This window comes from Terrapene carolina, unplaced genomic scaffold, assembly GCF_002925995.2.
Source record: "Terrapene carolina triunguis isolate 2854851 unplaced genomic scaffold, T_m_triunguis-2.0 Scaffold58, whole genome shotgun sequence".
NCBI classification, from domain to species: Eukaryota; Metazoa; Chordata; order Testudines; family Emydidae; genus Terrapene; species Terrapene triunguis.
This window is the reverse complement of record NW_020664409.1, coordinates 11,329,641-11,348,867: the sequence shown is the minus strand read 5'-3', so window position 1 is coordinate 11,348,867 and position 19,227 is coordinate 11,329,641. Positions and strand designations below refer to the sequence as shown.

Here is a 19,227-nt window from a genome sequence, read left to right as displayed (position 1 = left end):
AACCTGAAATCGCAGCCCCTCCTTTTACATTGCAAACCCATTTTAAATGGCACGGGTGCTTGGTATGGGAAATGAGGGCAGAACTGTTTGAAACCATCCCCACATGTTAAGAAGGTTAAAAAAGCCCAAAGACTATATGTCTTACCATGGCTGCCTGCAAGCTGAAATCTGTGTCCTGGCACTGCGTGAGTGATCTCTCACACCAAACCAGGAGACTCTCAATATAAGAGGAAAAATGCGACCTTGTAACGAAAGCACATGTGCTGTGTGATGTTGTGAACAGCAAAATCTAACGTGAAAGAGTCTACCCATTGTTCTCTAAAATGTATCTTTTTTAACAACCTCTCCCTTCTCCACCAGCTGCAAATCTTACTCCTTCGCAGAGGCTAGTGAATATTCGAAGAAGGAAGCGAAGGACGCGTGACGAAATGTTTACTGAACTTCAGACTGCCTCCCACGCTGACAGAGCACAGCTGAATGCGTGGAGGCAGTCAATGACTGATTTTAAAAAAGCCCAATATGAGCGAGAGGAGAGGTGGCATGCTGAAGAGGAGAAGTTGCGTGCTGAAATGCGGGCTGAAGAGGAGAGGTGGCGTCAACTTGTAATCAGAAAGCAAGAGTCGATGCTCCGGCTGCTGGAGCATCAAAGTGATATGCTCCTGCGTATGGTTGAGCTGCAGGAAAGGCAGCAGGAGCAGAGAACGCCGCTACAGCCCCTCTGTAACCAGCAGCCCTCCTCCCCAAGTCCCATTGCCTCCTCACCCAGACGCCCAAGAACACGGTGGGGGGGCCTTCGGCCACCCACTCACTCCACCCTAGATGATTTCCATAGCAATAAGTTTTAAAGTTTTAAATTGGAGTGTGTCCTTTTCCTTCCCTCCTCCCCCACCCATCCCGGGCTACCTTTCCAATTATCCCCCTAGTTGTGTGCTGAATTAATAAAGAATGCATGAATGTGAAGCAACAATGACTTTATTGCCTCTGCAAGTGGTGCTCGAAGGGGGGAGTGTAGTAGGGGAGGGTGGGGTGGTTGGTTTGCAGGGAAGTAGAGTTAACAGGGTGGTGGGGGAGGGGCAGAGGGTTCATCAAGGAGCAACAAACAGAAGTTTCACTCCGTAGCCTGGCCAGTCACAAAACTGGTTTTCAACGCTTCTCTGATGCGCACCGCGCCCTGCTGTGCTCCTCTAACCGCCCTGGTGTCTGGCTGCGCGTAATCAGCGGCCAGGCGATTTGCCTCAACCTCCCACCCCGCCATAAATGTCTCCCCCTTACTTTCACATATATTGTGGAGCGCACAGCAAGCAGCAATAACAATGGGGAGATTCTTTTCGCTAAGGTCTGAGCGAGTCAGTAAGCTGCGCCAGCGCGCTTTTAAACGGCCAAATGCACATTCCACCACCATTCGGCACTTGCTCAGCCTGTAGTTGAACAGGTCCTGACTACTGTCCAGGCTGCCTGTGTACGGCTTCATGAGCCATGGCATTAAGGGGTAGGCTGGGTCCCCAAGGATCACGATAGGCATTTCAACATCCCCAATGGTTATTTTCTGGTCCGGGAAGAAAGTCCCTTCCTCCAGCTTTCGAAACAGAAGAGACTGCCTGAAGACGCGAGCATCATGTACCCTTCCCGGCCAGCCCACGTTGATGTCGGTGAAACGTCCCTTGTGATCCACCAGGGCTTGCAGCAGCATTGAAAAGTACCCCTTGCGGTTTATGTAGTCGGCGGCTTGGTGCGCCGGTGCCAAGATAGGGATATGGGTTCCGTCTATGGCCCCACCACAGTTTGGGAATCCCATTGCAGCAAAGCCATCCACTATGGTCTGCACGTTTCCCAGAGTCACTACCCTTGATATCACCAGGTCTCTCATTGCCCTGGCAACTTGGATCACAGCAGCCCCCACAGTAGATTTGCCCACTCCAAATTGATTCCCGACTGACCGGTAGCTGTCTGGCGTTGCAAGCTTCCACAGGGCTATCGCCACTCGCTTCTCCACTGTGAGGGCTGCTCTCATCCTGGTATTCTGGCGCTTCAGGGCAGGGGAAAGCAAGTCACAAAGTTCCATGAAAGTGCCCTTACGCATGCGAAAGTTTCGCAGCCACTGGGCATCGTCCCAGACCTGCAACACGATGCGGTCCCACCACTCTGTGCTTGTTTCCCGGGCCCAGAATCGGCGGTCCACGGCATGAACCTGCCCCAGTAACACCAAGATTTCCACATTGCTGGGGCCTGTGCCTTGTGAGAGGTCCATGTCAATTTCCTCATCACTATCGTCGCCGCGCTGCAATCGCCTCCTCCTCAGCTGGTCCTGGTTTGGCTTTGGCATGTCCAGGAGGCTCTGCATGTTTTCCAGGACAATGCGCGTGGTGTTCATAGTGCTCAGAATTGCCGCGGTGATCTGAGCGGGCTCCATGATCCCAGTGCTGGCTATGGCGTCTGGTCTGAAAAAAGGCGCGAAAGTAGTATCTGACGGACCAGGGGAAGAAGGGAGGGAGGGAGAGAGGGAGGGAGGGGCGAGTGACACCGCGTACAGGTACAGGGAATTAAAATCAAGAAAGGTGGCTTTGCATCAGGGAGAAACACAAACAACTGTCACACAGAATGCCCCCCCCCCCCCCAAGATTGAACTCAAAAGCCTGGGTTTAGCAGGAGGGAGGGGGGAAGCAAATGAATGGAGAATAAATCTATTTTTTACATCTTAAGACGACGGTGCAGCATGACTGATAGCCCTTGGCATTTTCTGGGTGCTTGGCAGCAAATACTGGGCGCTTGGCAGTTAGCCTTCAGGTCTATTGCACCATCTGATACCCACTGCAATATGACAACGACGGATACCAATCATAATATGCTGTCTACTGCCCAAAAGGCAAGGGGTTGCTGCTGTGTAGCAATCTAGCCCCACGTCTGCCAGCCCCATGTCTGCCAGCACCCAGATCGCCATCGGCCTCTTCTGGGTGCTTAGCAGACAATACTGGGCACTTGGCAGAAAATAGCATACTATGACTGATAACCATCATTGTCTGCCCGGGTGCCCATGATTGACAGCCACTGCAGTACGACGACGACGGATACCAGTCGTAATAAACCATCTTCTACCAAAAGGCAAGGGGCTGGTGCAATGCAGCACCACGGCTGCCAGCCCCACAGCTGCCTGCACCCTGATCGCCAATGAAGGCTACCAGTCATGCTGCACCGTCTACCGCCAAAAGGCAGTAAGCTGCTGCTGCTGTTTAGCAATGCAGTCCCACGTTTGCCGGCACCCGGAAGAGATATGGTGACGGTGAGCTGAGCTGAGCGGGCTCAATGCTTGGCGTGGTATGTTGTCTGCACAGGTAACCCAGGTAAAAAGGCGCGAATCTATTGTCTGCCGTTGCTGTGACGGCGGGGGAGGGGCCTGACGCAATGTACCCAGAACCCCTCGCGGCACTGCTTTGCATCATCCGGGCATTGCGATCTCAACCCATAATTCCAATGGGCGCCGGAGGCTCTGGGAACTGTGGGATAGGTACCATAGTGCAATGCGCCGGAAGTCGACGCTAGCCTCGGTACTGTGGACGCGGTCCGCCGACTTCATGCACTTAGAGCATTTTAGGTGGGGACACACACAATCGGCTGCATACAACCGGTTTCTATAAAACCGGCTTCTATAAATCCGACCTAATTCTGTAGTGTAGACATAGCCAGAGAGAAAGAGAGAGAGAGAGAGAGGGAGAGAATCAACTCTGTAGAAAATTAAAAACACATAAAATTCACATTTAATTGAGACTTGCTTCTGTTATGTGAAAAAATCAGAAACTACTGACATTGCCTCAGAAGCCTTGATCAAATTGGCTCCATTTCTGTTGCTGCTACTCCTCAGAACTGGATGAAAGAGGTTTTTTTTTCATCTTCTTTCCCACCTAAGCTGTCCATGTGGGGTTTTTGCCTAAAAGTTTATGAAGTTTCTCCTGCTTACTCCCTCAGGTATCTCTCAGGAGTCTTGAGTGCACTAAAAAAAACCCATGTTGCTGACAAGTGGAATCAGCAACAGGTATGGCTTAAACTGCAACATTTCAATGAGGATTTTTGGGAAAAAATAGTTGATATGTGTTTACAACATTAATTATATTTTAATGGAGTTTTCGGTTTGGGAATTGTATAAGTGAGTGAAATTGCTGTGGCGTAGATTTTAAAATTTACAACTGCATCAGTGTTTTATTTCTTCCAATTAGTGTGAGTGAGTCAAAGTGCCCCATAATGTGTACTTCAAACTGTCAATGAAGGCAGTCCAATTACTGCAGAATTACAGCTGTACATAACTGGCTGATATTCCTCAGACTGGTTTTTAGATACATTGCACAGAGCAATGTGAGTCTAAGAAAGGATTGTGGGCGTTCCATTTAGAAAAATCGAGTGCACTGAAATTAAATTCTCTTCTGTTGGAAACTTTACACTAACCCTCTCAGTACATTTTGTTGTTGTTCATTTTCATTATTAGGGCCAAGCTCAGAGTTGATGTAAGCGGATACTGTGCACTGACTTCACTTGTTTGTCTTGTATTAATTGATTTACACCCTTTGCATCACGACTAAATGGCTTTTACAACCTGATTTATCCTATGCAACATGCTACCGTCTGACAAACACGTCATAATTAAATGACGGTAATGTAAAATTTAGATTCCCATCATTCATAAGAACAGCTATACTGGGTCAGACCAAAGGTCCATCTAGCCCAGTAGCCTGTCTTCTGACAGTGGCCAATGCCAGGTGCCCCAGAGGGAATGAACAGAACAGGTAATCATCAAGTGATCCATCCCCTGTCACCCATTTTCAGCTTCTGGCAAACAGAGGCTAGGGACACCATCCCTGCCCATCCTGGCTAATAGCCATTGATTGACCTATCCTCCATGAATTTATCTAGTTCTTTTTTGAACCCTGTTATAGTCTTGGCCTTCACAACATCCTCTGTCAGAGAGTTCCACCGGTTGATTGTGCATTGTGTGAAGAAATACTGCCTTTTGTTTGTTTTAAACCTGCTGCCTATTAATTTCATTTGGTGACCCCTAGTTCTTGTGTTACAAGACAGAGTAAATAACACTTCCTTATTTACTTTCTTGACACCAGTCATAATTTTATAGACCTCTGTCATCTCTTTTTCAAGCTGAAAAGTCCCAATTTTATTAATCTTTCCTCATATGGAAGCTGGTCCATCCCCCTAATCATTTTGTTGCCCTTTTCTGAACCTTTTCCATTTCCAGTACAGTAACTCCTTACTTAAAGTCATCCCGGTTAACATTGTTTTGTTATTAGGTTGCTGATCTATTAGAGAACATACTCGTTTAAAGTCGCGCAATGATTCGTTGTAAGGTTGTTTGGCTCGCCCCTCTCCTCCCACTCGCTTGGCGCTCCTGATGGGGAGCAGGGTCAGAGCACGGGGGCTTGCCCCACTCCGCCCACCCAGCGTTCCAGCCAAGGAGCCAGCAAGCCCCCATCCCCACTCCCCAGCAGGAGCGCGGGGTGGGTGAAACAGGGCAAGTCCCCACACCCCGACCCTGCTATGCCCCTGCCTCAACCAAGCTTCACAATCATCATTGGTGAGTATAGTATTAAATTGTTTGTTTAAAATATTTAAAACTTATACTGTATATGTATATAATGTCCTTTGTCTGGCGAATTTGCCTGGACCCTAACCGCCCCCCATTTACATTAATTCTTATGGGGAAATTGAATTCGCTTAATATCGTTTCGCTTAAAGTAGCATTTTTCAGAAACGTAACTACAGTGTTAAGCTAGGAGTTACTGTATATATTTTTTTGAGATGTGGTGACCACATCTGCATGCAGTATTCAAGATGTGGGCGTACCATGGATTTATACTGAAGCAATATGATATTTTCTGTCTTATTATCTATTCCTTTCTTAATGATTCCCAACATTCAATAATCACTTCAGAGTGCACACAAGTATGCCATGGTGCATCCAATTATTTTTTCAAATATTATTTATCTAAAAAGGATGATCTGTTCTGTGTTTACCTTAATTATACACATGGAGACAGATTCTGTCCTCTGTTAGAGAACTGGGTGTACATCAGGGCAGAATTTGGCTGATGAAGGAAAACTATTTATATATAAATATAAAATATTTTGGATGTTTTTCTGCATTTATATATTGATTTCAATTACAATGCAGAATACTACATATTATTTTTGATTACAAATATTGACACTGTAAAAAGTTGAGGCATGAATGTTTAGCATATCTGGCATGTAAATACCTTGCAATGCTGGCTACAACAGTACCATGCGAACGCCTGTTTTCACTTTCAGGTGACATTGCAAATAAGTAGCAGGCAGCATTATCTCCTGTAAATGTAAACAAGCTTGTTCATCTTAGCAATTGGCTGAACAAGAAGTGGGACTGCGTGGACTTGTAGGTTCTAAAGTTTTACACTGTTTTGTTTCTGAGTGCAGTTATGTAAAAAAATAAAATTCTACATTTGTAAGTTGCACTTTCATGATAAAGAGATTGCACTACAGTTCTTGTATGAGGTGAATTGAAAAATGTTATTTCTTTTGTTTATCTTATTTACAGTGCAAATATTTGTAATAAAAATAATATAAAGTGAGCACTCTGCACTTTGTATTCTGTGTTATAATTGAAATCAATGTATTTGAAAATGTAGAAAAACATCCAGAATATGTATAATACGTTTAAATTGGTATTCTGTTATTGTATAACAGTGCGATTAAAACTGTGAGCAGGGCTGCGGCCTGGAGTGGGGCCGCGGTTGGAGCTGGGGGCCCCGGCCGGGCTTGGGATGGGGCCTCAGCTGGGAGCGGGGCTGCGGTCAGAGCCAGAGCTGCAGCTGGGGCCACAGTTAGGGGTTAGGGGCCATGGCCAGACCCGGGGACTGCAGCCAAGAACGGGCCTGTGGTTGGAAGTGGGGCCAGCGCTGCAGCTGGTGCCACGGCCAGGAGTGGGGCCGCTGTCAGGGCTGCAGCTGGGAGTGGGCCCGCGGTTGGGGCGAGGGCCGCGGCTGAGAGTCGGTTTGGGGCCGGGGGCTGCAGTTGGAAGTGGGGCTGGCACTGCAGCTGAGGCCGCGCTTGGGGCTAGGGGCTGCAGCCTGGAGAAGGCCCGTGGTCGGAGCTGGGTCTGGGAGCAGGGTCGTGGTCAGGCCAGAACTGCAGCTGGGGCTGTGGCCGGGAGTGGGGCCGGGAGCTGGTGGCTGAGGCCGGGGCCAGAGTGGAGCTGGAGGCAGAGCAGGGCTGGGTGGTGCTCCCTCCCTGCCCCAGTAGCGTAGCTAGGAGGGGAGAAGGGGGAGCGGCCGCTCCCCCACTGAGCACGTTCCCCCAAAGTGGCGCCTTTTTAATTTTTACACTGGCGCGGGGACGATGTTGCGGGGTGAGACCTTGGAAGCGCCTCTTTGCTCACGGCTGTCAGTTCGCGGTGCAGCGGGCGTGCCTGTCCCTTTAAACCGGGCGGGAGGGTGTGTTCCCATGGTGCCTAGCAGCGGGCGGCTTGGATTTTAAATCCTAGCATCCGGCGGCAAGAGCGGGGCGAGGACAGTGCAGGGTCGGAGACGAGCAGGGAGCTGCGGGCAGAGGCAGGATCATGAGCGCGGTGGCCGGGAAGGGGGCTGGGGCTGGGACACTCACTGGCAGCAGCACGGGAAGTGGAGCAATGTGGCCCCAGCCCGCTCCACTCTGCCAGCTCCCAGCCGCGGCGCTCCGCTTCCCGCTGCCGGTGAGTGCGGTGTGCGGGGAGGTTGGGGAAAGATTCTTTCCCCCCCTGCACTCACCGGCAGCGGGAAGCGGAGCAACGCGGCCCCAGCCTCCTCCGCTTCCCTTGCCCGGGCCCCAGCCGTGTCGCTGGGGGCAGGGGGATTGGGGAAAGGTCCCTCCTCCCCCCCACGCACACTCACCAGCAGTGGCGGGAAGCGGAGGAGCCCGGCCTCAGCCCACTCCACTCTGCCAGCTCCCAGCCGCGGCGCTCTGCTTCCCGCTGCCGGTGAGTGTGGGGAGGTTGGGGAAAGGACGCTCCCCTGCACTCACCGGCAGCGGGAAGCGGAGCGATGCAGCCCCAGCCCGTTCCGCTTCCCTTGCCCCTGCCCCTACCCCAGCTGTGTTGCTTGGGGGGGCCTGGGGAAAGGTCCCCCCTCTCCTGCACTCACCGGCGGTGGGAAGCGGAGTGCCGCGGCTGGGAGCTGGCGGAGTAGAGCTGGCTGGGGCCGGGCAGCTCCGCTTCTGCCGCTGCCGGTGAGTGCAGGGGGGGGGTCCCTTCCCCCAAGCCCTCTCCCCTGAGCGACACGGCTGGGGCTGAGGCGAGGGAAGCAGACAGGGCCGACTCTGACTTTTTTGCCGCTCCAAGCCAAAAAACAAAACAAAACCCAGGTCGCAGGGCGGCCGGATCCGGAGGCAAAGCCAAAAAAACCAACCAAACAAAAAAAAAAACCCAGGGCGCAGGGCGGCTGGACCCGGATGCAAAGCCAAAAATAAAATAAAATAAACCACACGGCGCAGGGTGGCTGGACCCAGAGGCAAAGCAAAAAAAAATAAAAATAGGGCAGCCGTGCCCCCTTAGGATTGGGCGGAATGCCGCCCCTTAGAATCTGCCGCCCCAAGCACGAGCTTGCTTGGTTGGTGCCTGGAGCCGGCCCTGGAAGCGGAGCAGGCTGCTCCCTGTCTCCCGCTAATCCCCTGGGCCACTCTGGGCCTGCGGGCCCCCAAAAGTGCCCCCCACAGCTCCTGCCTCCCAGATCCTCCGGGTCTTCAGCGGCGGGACCTTTAGTGCCGCCGAAGACCCGGAGCGCTGCCAGGTAAGTAAAAGTGCCGCAGCGTGTGGCGCCTTTTTTTCCTTATTGCTCCCCCTGTTCCCTCCACCTGGCCACGCCACTGCCCTGCCCCCTGGGTCCTGCTGCGCCCCCCCCAGGGGCACACCCCACAGTTTAGGAACCACTGGCCTATGGGCTGCAGCAGTGCCGAGAATATCTGCAACACATCCATAACATGTCTCACCTCCCCCAGCTACCACGATCATGCTTGGTATGCCAGATTTGTGTTGGAAGGCAGCCTTATAGTTGGCTTCTGCAGAGCCTGCCCTGGGAAATCTCCTCCATCCTGGGCCCCTTTATGCAGCTCTAGCTCCTTTATCTGATGTAAGGAGGCTGGAGTAGATGAGCATTTCGTCCCTTATGTCAACTCTGTGCCAGCTGGGATATCCCCCTGCAGAAAGGGTATTCTTAGGGCTGTTTCTGCTCCTCCATTTTGCCAGTGCATTGTAAAACGATATTGTGTGACTGTGAGAATTGGGCCTAAGGTCAACAGGGATGGCTGAATCTGGCACTGAATAGCTGACGAACTGGTTGACAGATTATACCTCATTGCCTGACTCTGGGACAGTATCAAGGTCATCACCCTTTTGTCTTTTACACACAAAATACTAATGTTTCTTACAGGTTTTTTCGTATCTGGCTGAACTGTCTGATTACCAGAGAGCACTGGATAGGAGGACAGTAATATTACTATTTAGTGTTCCCCTTTATAAATTAGATCAGAAGTTGCAAATGAGTGGAGGAATATAACTGTTAACCAATAACAATAGTATGTCTGACATCACTCAGCCTGAAATTACTCTCTTGTAATGGTTAACTGCCTTCCTGGCAATTCACAGCAGGGGGTGATTTTTCCTTCATAAAAGTTAAGATAAAAAGCAAGAGAAAAATTCCTGTATGTTTTGATCATCATGCGTGTTGAAATCAGTTTAGAAAATGATGATTATATTGAACAATCTCCAGGTGTGAAGGAACAGAGCCGTTTTGATCTTGCAACAATCAATGGGAAAAACAAGCCAAAAAAGAAATGAGATGAAATGTAATATATTTTCTGTTAATCTCTGTCAGGCTTTACAGTTCCTACTAGCCAGGATTTGTGGAAGGTCCAGTGGGGTCAAAGTCTTAACTGGCTTATACAGTGTTTCATTGTGCAGTGGTCTGGATAGAGCAACACATACAGTGTTAAAAATGTAGTAGAAAACCATGCATTGCTAGCACACACTATTTTCAAGCTACAAATTTTGCTGTTTGTCATCAAAATGTGTCCAAATGTATCAAAGCATTTGCTTTCATTGAGTAAGTCCATGAGACATTTAAATTTGTTTTTTTTTTATATATTTGAGTAATCAGAGCATAAAACATTCTTATTATAAAACATCTTATATTCTAACTGGATAATGCAAAGATGTCCAGGAAGAATTTTAGCAAATTTTGTACACACCAGAAATAATTTTTGATTAAAAACAAGAAAGGGAAATTTCATTCCAAAGGGTCATTTATTTATGAAAAGTTATAAGTAATTTAGTATGAATGTGCCACATTGCTGCTGTATTAAGGTCTGATATTAGACCCACTGAAGTCTATGGGGTCTTTCTGTTATCTTTAATGGAAGTTGAATTGGATTCTTAATATGTATGTTATATACATCACTGTTTTGTGTTGAATTATATTAATTATTTGTCAAAAGTACTGAAAATTAACTGGCCTGACTTGAACTTTGTCTGTAAACCATGAATAGTTTGTGCTAGGTTGGTTTTTCTCAAAACCTTCTATTGATTGTTTTTGCAAACTTTATTGGCCCCTAGGATATCCACAGACTTTATCAGGCTATTATTCATGGAGTGTTTTGAATTCAATCCTGGTTCAGAAGGACAGGCTACATTGGGCAAGTCATATAGTTTCTTCTGTGTTTCTGATTGGCTGATGTTATCCCACAGGAGGTCAGACAGTCTCCAGCTCAACAGAAGCCATTTAGATTCTTACAGGATCCAACTGACCTCTCGCAGTGGAATGGGTTATTTCTGGTGTTTAGGGCAACTGTGTCCTAGTGCAGGAGTGGTTAAAAAGCTCCACACTTTTAGGGAACACGATCTACCCAAAGTGAATTCACTTTGCAGGAATGAGCTTACTCCTGCCTTGCTTGATCATTGTAGGAGCGGACTTTCACTTTGTGTTATCAACAGACCTTGCCCATTCAGGCAGTAGAAGGACAATAGAAGGCAAAAAAAAGCAACAACACTATATGTATAATTTAATTGGAAAGACTTGTATAGCCATATGGAGAGCATCCCCCTACGAAATATGTGATTACGTGTATTGCTGATTTAGGCAACAAACCAATGCACACTCTGATTTTTTAATCTGTATATTCAGAGAACTTGATCTCAGCCACACTGATATCTTGATTATGGCCCAGTCACGTTTTTGAATTGAAGTGAGGAATAAGGAGCAAAAAGATACAAAGATCCAATCCAGTTGTCATTTGAAAGTTCTTAATAATTGAAGACCAGAAAAGGAAAAAAATCAGAAAATATATGTTATATAAATACAGAATGGTTTTCAGTGTGTCAGTTGCTTTATACATGGACTGTCCATGTCATATAAAGAGAAACTATCAGATGCCAGTAACAAACAAAAAGACAAATGTTGGCACCAGATAAATATAGCCCTAATTAAGAACTCACAGATCAGAGTCGGTAAAAAACAAACAAACCAAAACCCCCACTTCTGTTAGTCTTTCATACCCCAGGAGCACCCCACCCCATTCTTCATTTGTTGTGGCTTGTCCTTGCTTCTGTGCTGCGTCAATGGAGTTTTTAGTGAATCTGGTCTTTAAAGGAATCCAATAAAAGTCTATTTTATTCTTGAGAGTGAGTAAACTAATCCCTATAAAAAAGGAGTCCAGGAAGAGATGCCAAGTGCAAAATGAAGGGGCTGTTTTTCAGATGTTTCTTATTCCAGCAAAGTCTTTCCCCATTATATAGATTTTTTTTAAAGAGAGAGCCAAGTCTCCATGGTGAAGGGAATTTCCTTTGCCCCCTTTAAAGTCTAATAATAATGCTTAGCAATTACATGGCACTTTATATCTTTGAATCACTGAACAAACTTTAAGGCCCAGTCCTTACCTAGGTAAGTAGTTCCAGTAACGTCAGGAGAATTGCTTGTGCAAGTAAAGGCTGCAGAACTGATTACTAACTAGTGAATCCTCCCATCATTATTATTTTATTTATTTATTTATTTATTTGTATTACCATGGCACCTAGTCCTGGACCAGGAACCCATAGCAGTGAAGATACGCTGAGGACCAAGCCCTTCTTCTTTTGAAATGTGTCCTCCCAGCAATATTTTATGTAACTGAGTGTCTCTTATTTTGAAGACACTGAAACCGATTCTGTGCAAACAATGTTAATTAAGGGATGTATCTCAAAACAGAGTAGGCATTTTAACATTATCTCCTTGTAGAACAAACAAGAGGAATCAGTAAAGGCCTTTCTTATCAGATCTGTAACCATAAGTAAAGAATAATAGCACCAATGAGAAGATAGTGCTTCACCAGTTGCTGTATCCATCCACAGTTCTAATGCAGTCAACACTGTTGCTTCTAGACACTGGAGGTCAGATCCTGGCCCCACTGAGATCAGTGGGAGTTTTGCCTTTCATTTCAAGGGAGGCAGGATTTCACCCCAGATACAGGAGTAAGCATTACATTACACCAGAATATCTGAAGGTAAATTATCTGAATAAGTTTGAAGCACATTAATAAGTAAAATGCAGTCTGAGGTTTCCCTTGTGCAGTGTATCTTGGCTTTTTGAACTATTATTCATAGTGGCAGAAATACTTTAATTCCAAAGAATTTCTCTCGTATGGATAACATTCAAAAAGAGGGATGGATGGATGAATGGATAGATAGATCCGGCCCTTGTGTGCAGATATTTGGGGAGGGAAGAAGGAGCCTTCACCCGTCTCTTGTACACCTTGTATGATGAGGGGGGACAGTCACAGTCTGTGCTCCGGGGGAGTCTGTTACAGAGGAGAAAACATGATTTATTTAAATAACAAGAAGATGATAATGAAGACAATAAACCCAGTACTGATCTGCTGTAACGCAGCATGGCTGTATTCTCTGTCTCAGTCTCTACAACTGCTTCCTGTTGCTGTGTAGACATAGTCCATGAGAGTTGTTGGGAATTGTGGCATTGCATAATGTCCTGCCAGAGGTGTGGTGACTTTAAATTCTCCCTGAAGTTTAGCCCTTAGAGTTCATCTCTTTCCTCCGCCCTCCCCCCCCCCCCCCCCGCCTCAAGTGCACACAAGCTCTCTTCTCTCCCCTCCCCTCTTTTGGGTTCTCACAAGCTTTCCTCCACCCCTTCAGGCTCACCCTGGTTCTCTCCCCCCTGGGGGCTGCAGCAGTGCTCTTTTCTTTCTCTGCAATGGATCGATGCTCCCCCTGCTCTTGAGCTACCTGGGTCGCTATGGAAACTGTGGCAACTAACAACATTCTCCCCCCTGCCCCCAGGAGAAGCTCCTTGAGCAACAGCAAGAACCAACTGCCACGGCTGGTGCCTCCTTCTCTCCCCACCTTCAGGAGCCCCAGAGAGGAGAATGAGACACACACTCAGCAACAGTGTCCAGTGTGCAGCAGTGTGATGTGCCAGGTGGCTCAGAGCTGAGTGCTAGGTGGAGACACACACACACACACACGCACGCACGCATACACCGAGAGTGTGTGTGTGTGAGAGAGAGAGAGAGAGAGAGTGTACTGGGCCTCCCCCAGGCCAGGTGCTGCTCCCTGGTCCCATTCCTCACCTCCTGTCACTCCTGACTTGAATTATCTTTGTCCCCTGTCTGCACTGGGGTTTCTGCTTCTCTTCCCTCTGCCAGGCTTTTGGTGTTTGAATGATGCACCTACTGCTGATCACATGGGGGCCTGAGGGGCCCATTCATCCTGCACTCCTAGGAGGTGCTGACTGTTCCCATATAATTATGTTGATACAGAGATGGGCAAATGAAACGCACCAGATAACTTATTCAGCGAGTTTTCTGCGAGTTTTCTAAAACATTTCCACCATGGTGAATAATTCTGAAATAGTCACAAATTTCATGCAATTTTTTCCAAATAAAATATTTGTGACTCAGCCCTCTTCCCCTCCTTTTCTCAATACTCGCCCAGCTCTGATTTGATTGGTGTGTTTAGGCTTAATCTCTCTGGTTTGTTGCAGTCTGGCAGCCGTCCTCACTTGGCTGAGTTTCTTTCTTTTTTTTTTTTTTCTTTCTTTTGAGGTGGGAAGGGGAGGGAAGATAAAGTTTCCTGAGCAACAGAGTAAAACCACTTGTGAAAGAAGAGAGCTGCAAGTGCAAAGTGAGGCTGTGAAGATCTGGCAGGACTATGGGTTCCTTACTATGCTCAGTCACTTTTTCTCCTCCTTGAGATCTGTATATATGTTTTTTTGGGTATGGCTTAGTGTAATCTGTGTTAGCCACACCAGGCTCCAGGGAGCAGCAAGAATCGGTTGCCTAGCAGAGGTTGCTCTTGAAGGGCTGAATAGAATTGTACGGGAAACCTTAGGGAGGCTCTCATCCCTCCCTGGTTGTTTTAGACAGGGATTTGCCTATTGGAGGTGGTCCTTGGTGCAGGTATTGTGTGCATGTGTGTACACAGTTCATGCATCACAGCTATTTGACAGTGTGTGTGTGAGAGGAACATTCTTGTTGAATAAACAGGTGCAGACAGTGCCTGGAGGGCAGCACTGACTGTCTGGCCGCAGCAACAGCAGCGAGAGGAGGTGAACATGAGTAGCCCCACCACGAAGCCGACCTGCCTGTCACAGCCAATGGTGAAGAGTGTGCTGGTGTATCGCAACGGGGATCCGTTCTTTCCGGGGCACCGGGTAGTCGTCCATGAGAAGAAGGTGTCCAACTTCGAGGTCTTCCTGAAAGAGGTGACCGGTGGGGTGAAGGCGCCTTTTGGGGCTGTGCGCAGCATCTACACCCCCCGGGGCGGGCATCGTGTCCGTCAGCTGGAGGAGCTCCAGAGTGGAGAGCACTACGTGGCTGGTGGCAGGGAGGCCTTCAAGAAACTCAAGTGAGTGATGAATGAAAAAAATAATTAGAAAATGTAATGAAACATTTGCATCTAAACCTTTATTATTTGTATCATGGCAGCGCTGTGGAGCCTCAGTCATGGACTAGGCTCCCACTGTGCCAGGCGCTGTACAAATACAGAACAGAAAGACAGTCTCTGCCCCAAAGAGTTTAAAATCTAAGTAAATGTGACAGAGGAAATTTAATACAGCTTTGTGGGGTGGGGGGAGGTTTCCCTCTTTAAGGCTTAACATAGAATTAGCATTCTAGTATCTCTGCTTGGTACTTTACAAAAATAAAAGAAACAGTCCCTAACACCAAGAGATACACTATCTTTGCAGCATAATGTATTATTTTCACTGCATGGTAACTGCCTGCATTTGGGAGGAATGTATGGTGCTCAGTAATATTTGGGGAGAACAGAGTGCAGAAGTGTGTATGGTAAAGTTGGATGAGCCTTGCAGATTAGACCTTCCAAACAATTTTGTTTCTTGCTTGTTTTTTTAAATGTTTAAAATATTCTGCTCATTCCAGGTAGGTACATGGCTCTCTATATAACCACAGTAGCTGAACACCTCCTGTTATTGAAAAGACGACAGTGTTTTTGCTCTCTCCCTGCTCTGCCCTGCCACCAAAAAGCAGGCTTAGCGTTGGTTTTTTGTTAACGAATCGTTATGAGAATATTGTGGGAAAGCCTTGGCAAAGTGGTGGGCTTATTGTTCTTATTTCGTCTGACAGTGAGTTCCATAATCTTGGGTTTTTTAACAGAGGCGACACATAACTGTTGATATTGGTGGGGCCCCCCCACAATTTAAAGGTTCTGGTGTGAACCCTGTCCGCAGTGATGACGTGGGGGGGCACAAGCTGCATGGCCTCACAGTCACTCACTGTGCCTTCTTCAGTGCAATCCCTCCCCCACCTTTGGCAGGTAGCTCGGCTGTCCGGAGTGGGCTGAGCCTCTGTGCCCTCTCTGTGCCCCTCAGCTCCTGCAGCTCTACCAGGCTGCTGCTGCTGTCTGTGTGGAAGGGCAGGCGATGGCAGGAGTCGCCGCCAGCCCAGGATGGCATCACTGCGCACTGGCAGGGAAGGGAAGGAGCCAGGCTGCTCTGGGCACCCCTCACCACTCTCTCCCTGGGCTCGGGTTGGGTGTCGTGTCATCTCCTCCTCCTCCCCTCTGCCAGATCCCAACCACCCCTGCAGGTTCCTGAGGGCCCCACAGTGCACAATGCCTCCTTAACCCCTTCCTGCCTGCGCTGCAGCTAGGGGAGAGGAAGCGGCTGGATTATATCGGTAGCCAGCAGCAGGCTGGAGGTGTTAGCCGCCCTTGGTGCTGTGCGAGTGGGAAGGGACAGGAACTGCTGCCAGCCACAGCGGTGAGGAGCGGGGAAGAGATGAGCTCTGCAAAGACATGGGCCGGGGCAGCTCCTGGGCAAGTAGGGTGACCAGATAGCAAGTGTGAAAAATTGGAATGGTGGTAATAGGAGCCTACATAAGACAAAGCCCCGAGTATCGGAACTGTCCCTATAAAATCGGGACATCTGATCACCTTATGGGCATGGCAAAGGGAACGAGGGCAGCAACCCTCACTAGATGGTTCTGACATTCTGGTGTGAATCCTAGCAGAAATCTGGGGGACAGGGAGCACGTGAACGACTGGGACTGGGAAAGGAATTGTGCTTTCAATAATTGCAGAATTATATATTTAAGGTTAAGTGGCTATTTCCCATCTTTAGAACTTGAACTTCAAACCCCCAAACCCTGTTTAGACCCCATAATTTACTCCTGAGGGAATTCTGCACCAAAACAAATAAAAATTCTGCACACAATATTTTAAAATTTTGCAAATTTTATTTGTCAATAAATAAATGTGGAGGCTCCAACATGGCCGTGGGGAGCACAGGCCACTAGCTGGACGGAGGTGGGGGATTGCCCTGCAGCCCCCCCACCCCTGGACACTGACTTGGTGGTGAGGCTGCACCTGACCCTGACACAGTGCAAGAGCCAGGCCTGCCCCAGAAATACTCCAGGGCCCTGCCCCTCTATGCCAGGCACACCAGGTATGGGCAGGCAGGCTCAGCCCGGCAGAATCCAAGTGTGGAGGAGCTTAGTGTGGGGGGGATCCAGGTGTGGGGTGCGAGGGTTCTGGGTGGACAATCTGAGTGCAGGCGGCTCAGTGGGGAGGATCTGGATGTACAGGGGCTTGTTGGGGGGTTAGGGTGGGGGTCCAGGTGGTATGCCGTGGTGGTCCAGGTGCAGGGGGGTGTGGGGCTCATCAGGGTGTGGGTTTGAGTGCAAGGGGCTCAGTGGGGGTAGCCTGGGTGTAGGGGTGGAGATCTGGATGTGGGGCGGGGGCTTGGCAGGGGGGGGTCTGAGTGCAGGATGGGCTCCAGATGCAGGGGCTGAGGCTCAGCAGGTGGAGGTTCAGGTGTGTGGGGGGGTGAGGCTCGGCAGCGGGGTCTGGGTATGGGGGGGGTCTGGATGAACGGGGGTTGGGCAGATGGGGGAACAGCTCCCTGTACAGAGACCCCTCTCCGTGCAGCTGAGGAGTGATGGGGGCAGGAGGCTGGGGGTATGTGCGGCGCTTCCTGCAGCTGGGGAAAGTTTCTGGGGGTGTGTCTGATCTGGCCCAGGCTGCTTCTTGCAGGAGACGAGGCAGTCCTGTCCTCCCCCACCCCCAGCCCAGCTGGGACTAGTAGCTGAGCCTGACATAGGGTAGGAGCCACAGGTCTGGGCATCCCCAGTGGTGATGTACCTCTCTGCCGGCTGCTCTGAGTGCCCGAAAAACACGCCCATGCTGCTGGGGAGGGGTATGTGACCGCTTTTGAGGCTTCCCTTTGCTTCCCCGTTGAAAGTCATTTTTCTGTGGGGAAGCAAAGAAATCTCTGGGAGACATGAATTCTGCACATACGCAGTGGTGCAGAGTTCCCCCAGTATTATGTCAACTTCATGTCTGTCTCTTCTGACAGTATACATTCTTTTTTAAAATGGTGCAATAGATATAGATTGGGATCTTCAAAAGCACTCAGCACTGGCCTAATCTTGCTCCTATTGAAGTCAATGGGAATTTTACCACTATATTCACTGAAATCAGGATTAGCCATTGCTGAGCACTTTTGAAAAATCCCACTCTACTGTAAAGCCACTGTCCAAGAAGAGGAAAAGTTCCTAATTATATAAAATTACTTTTCTAAACATACCAGACCTGATCCTCTACTGCCTTCCAGCTTGTGTAGTAATTTACAACTGTGCTAAGTGAATGTATGCTGTGCGTGTACGTATGTATAGAGCTTGATCTTAGGGCTTGTCCACACAGAGACTAATAGTGAGTGGCAAGCTGGGGTGTAAAGCTATAGTGCTGTAGCCTATCGCACACTAAATAGCTGTATGCACCCACTAAAAGTTCTGTAGTGCGGTAGCAGGAGTCACACTGCAACTTAGTGCATGGTTGATTAATGCGCTGTGGATTCTGTGCACTAATTTGCCATGTGGACAAGCCTTTAGTGCTTTGGTGATTTGTTCTCGGCCTTTGACACTTTTTCTTGTGAGGTATCTATTCCTTATGACACCTTTGTCTTTTTTAGCATTGTAAATTTTAGGTTGCCACCTCCCCCCCGCCCCATTAAGCCTTGGCATCTTTATACCCGGAGAAGCCTCAGCAGTTGGGCACTTTACTTTGGAACCTTGACCCTTATCCTGAAGAGTCTCTGCATTTTCATCTCTGGTGTTTCAGTGCTTTACCTTGGTGTTGGACGTGTTGCCTTGAAGCCTTGTTGTATCTTGATACTCCAGCACTCTGAAGACTTCAGTTCAATACTCTAGAGCAGGGGTTGGCAACTTTTCAGAAGTGCTGTGCCGAGTCTTCATTTATTCACTCTAATTTAAGGTTTCGCGTGCCGGTAATACATTTTAACGTTTTTAGAAGGTCTCTTTCTATAAGTCTCTATATAATATAACTAAACTATTTTATGTAAAGTAAACAAGGTTTTCAAAATGTTTAAGAAGCGTCATTTAAAATTAAATTAAAATGCTGATCTTACGCCATCAGCCTGCTCAGCTTGTTGCCAGCCTGGGGTTCTGTTCACCTAGGCCGGCAAAGGGCTGATCAGGGCCTGTGGCCAGGACCCCAGACCTAGGGGGGGGTGTTTCAGGGGTCAGGGCAGAGGGCTGGGGGAGGGGGTTCAGGGCAGAGGGCTGGGGTGTGTGTGGCGAGGGTTCAGAGATCAGAGCAGACGGCTGGGTGCTGTGGGGGGTGCAGGGCAGAAAGCTGGGTGTGTGTTGGGGTGTGGGGGGTTCAGGGCAGAGGGCTGGGGGTGTGTGGGGGTGCAGGGCAGAAGG

At 48.6% G+C, this 19,227-nt stretch overlaps 1 protein-coding gene across 2 annotated transcripts in view; it reads left to right on the top strand.

Annotated features, from left to right (window-relative positions):
- Nucleotides 1-19,227, top strand: part of DCDC2 (doublecortin domain containing 2) — a 132,272-nt gene that overhangs the window by 6,826 nt on the left and 106,219 nt on the right. For both annotated transcript variants that reach the window (XM_026660519.1, XM_026660522.1), the window contains exon 2: nt 14,533-14,893. In XM_026660519.1, coding sequence (XP_026516304.1) covers nt 14,601-14,893 — 293 coding nt within the window. In that variant the 5' untranslated portion in view covers nt 14,533-14,600. The remainder of the gene's footprint in view (nt 1-14,532; nt 14,894-19,227) is intronic.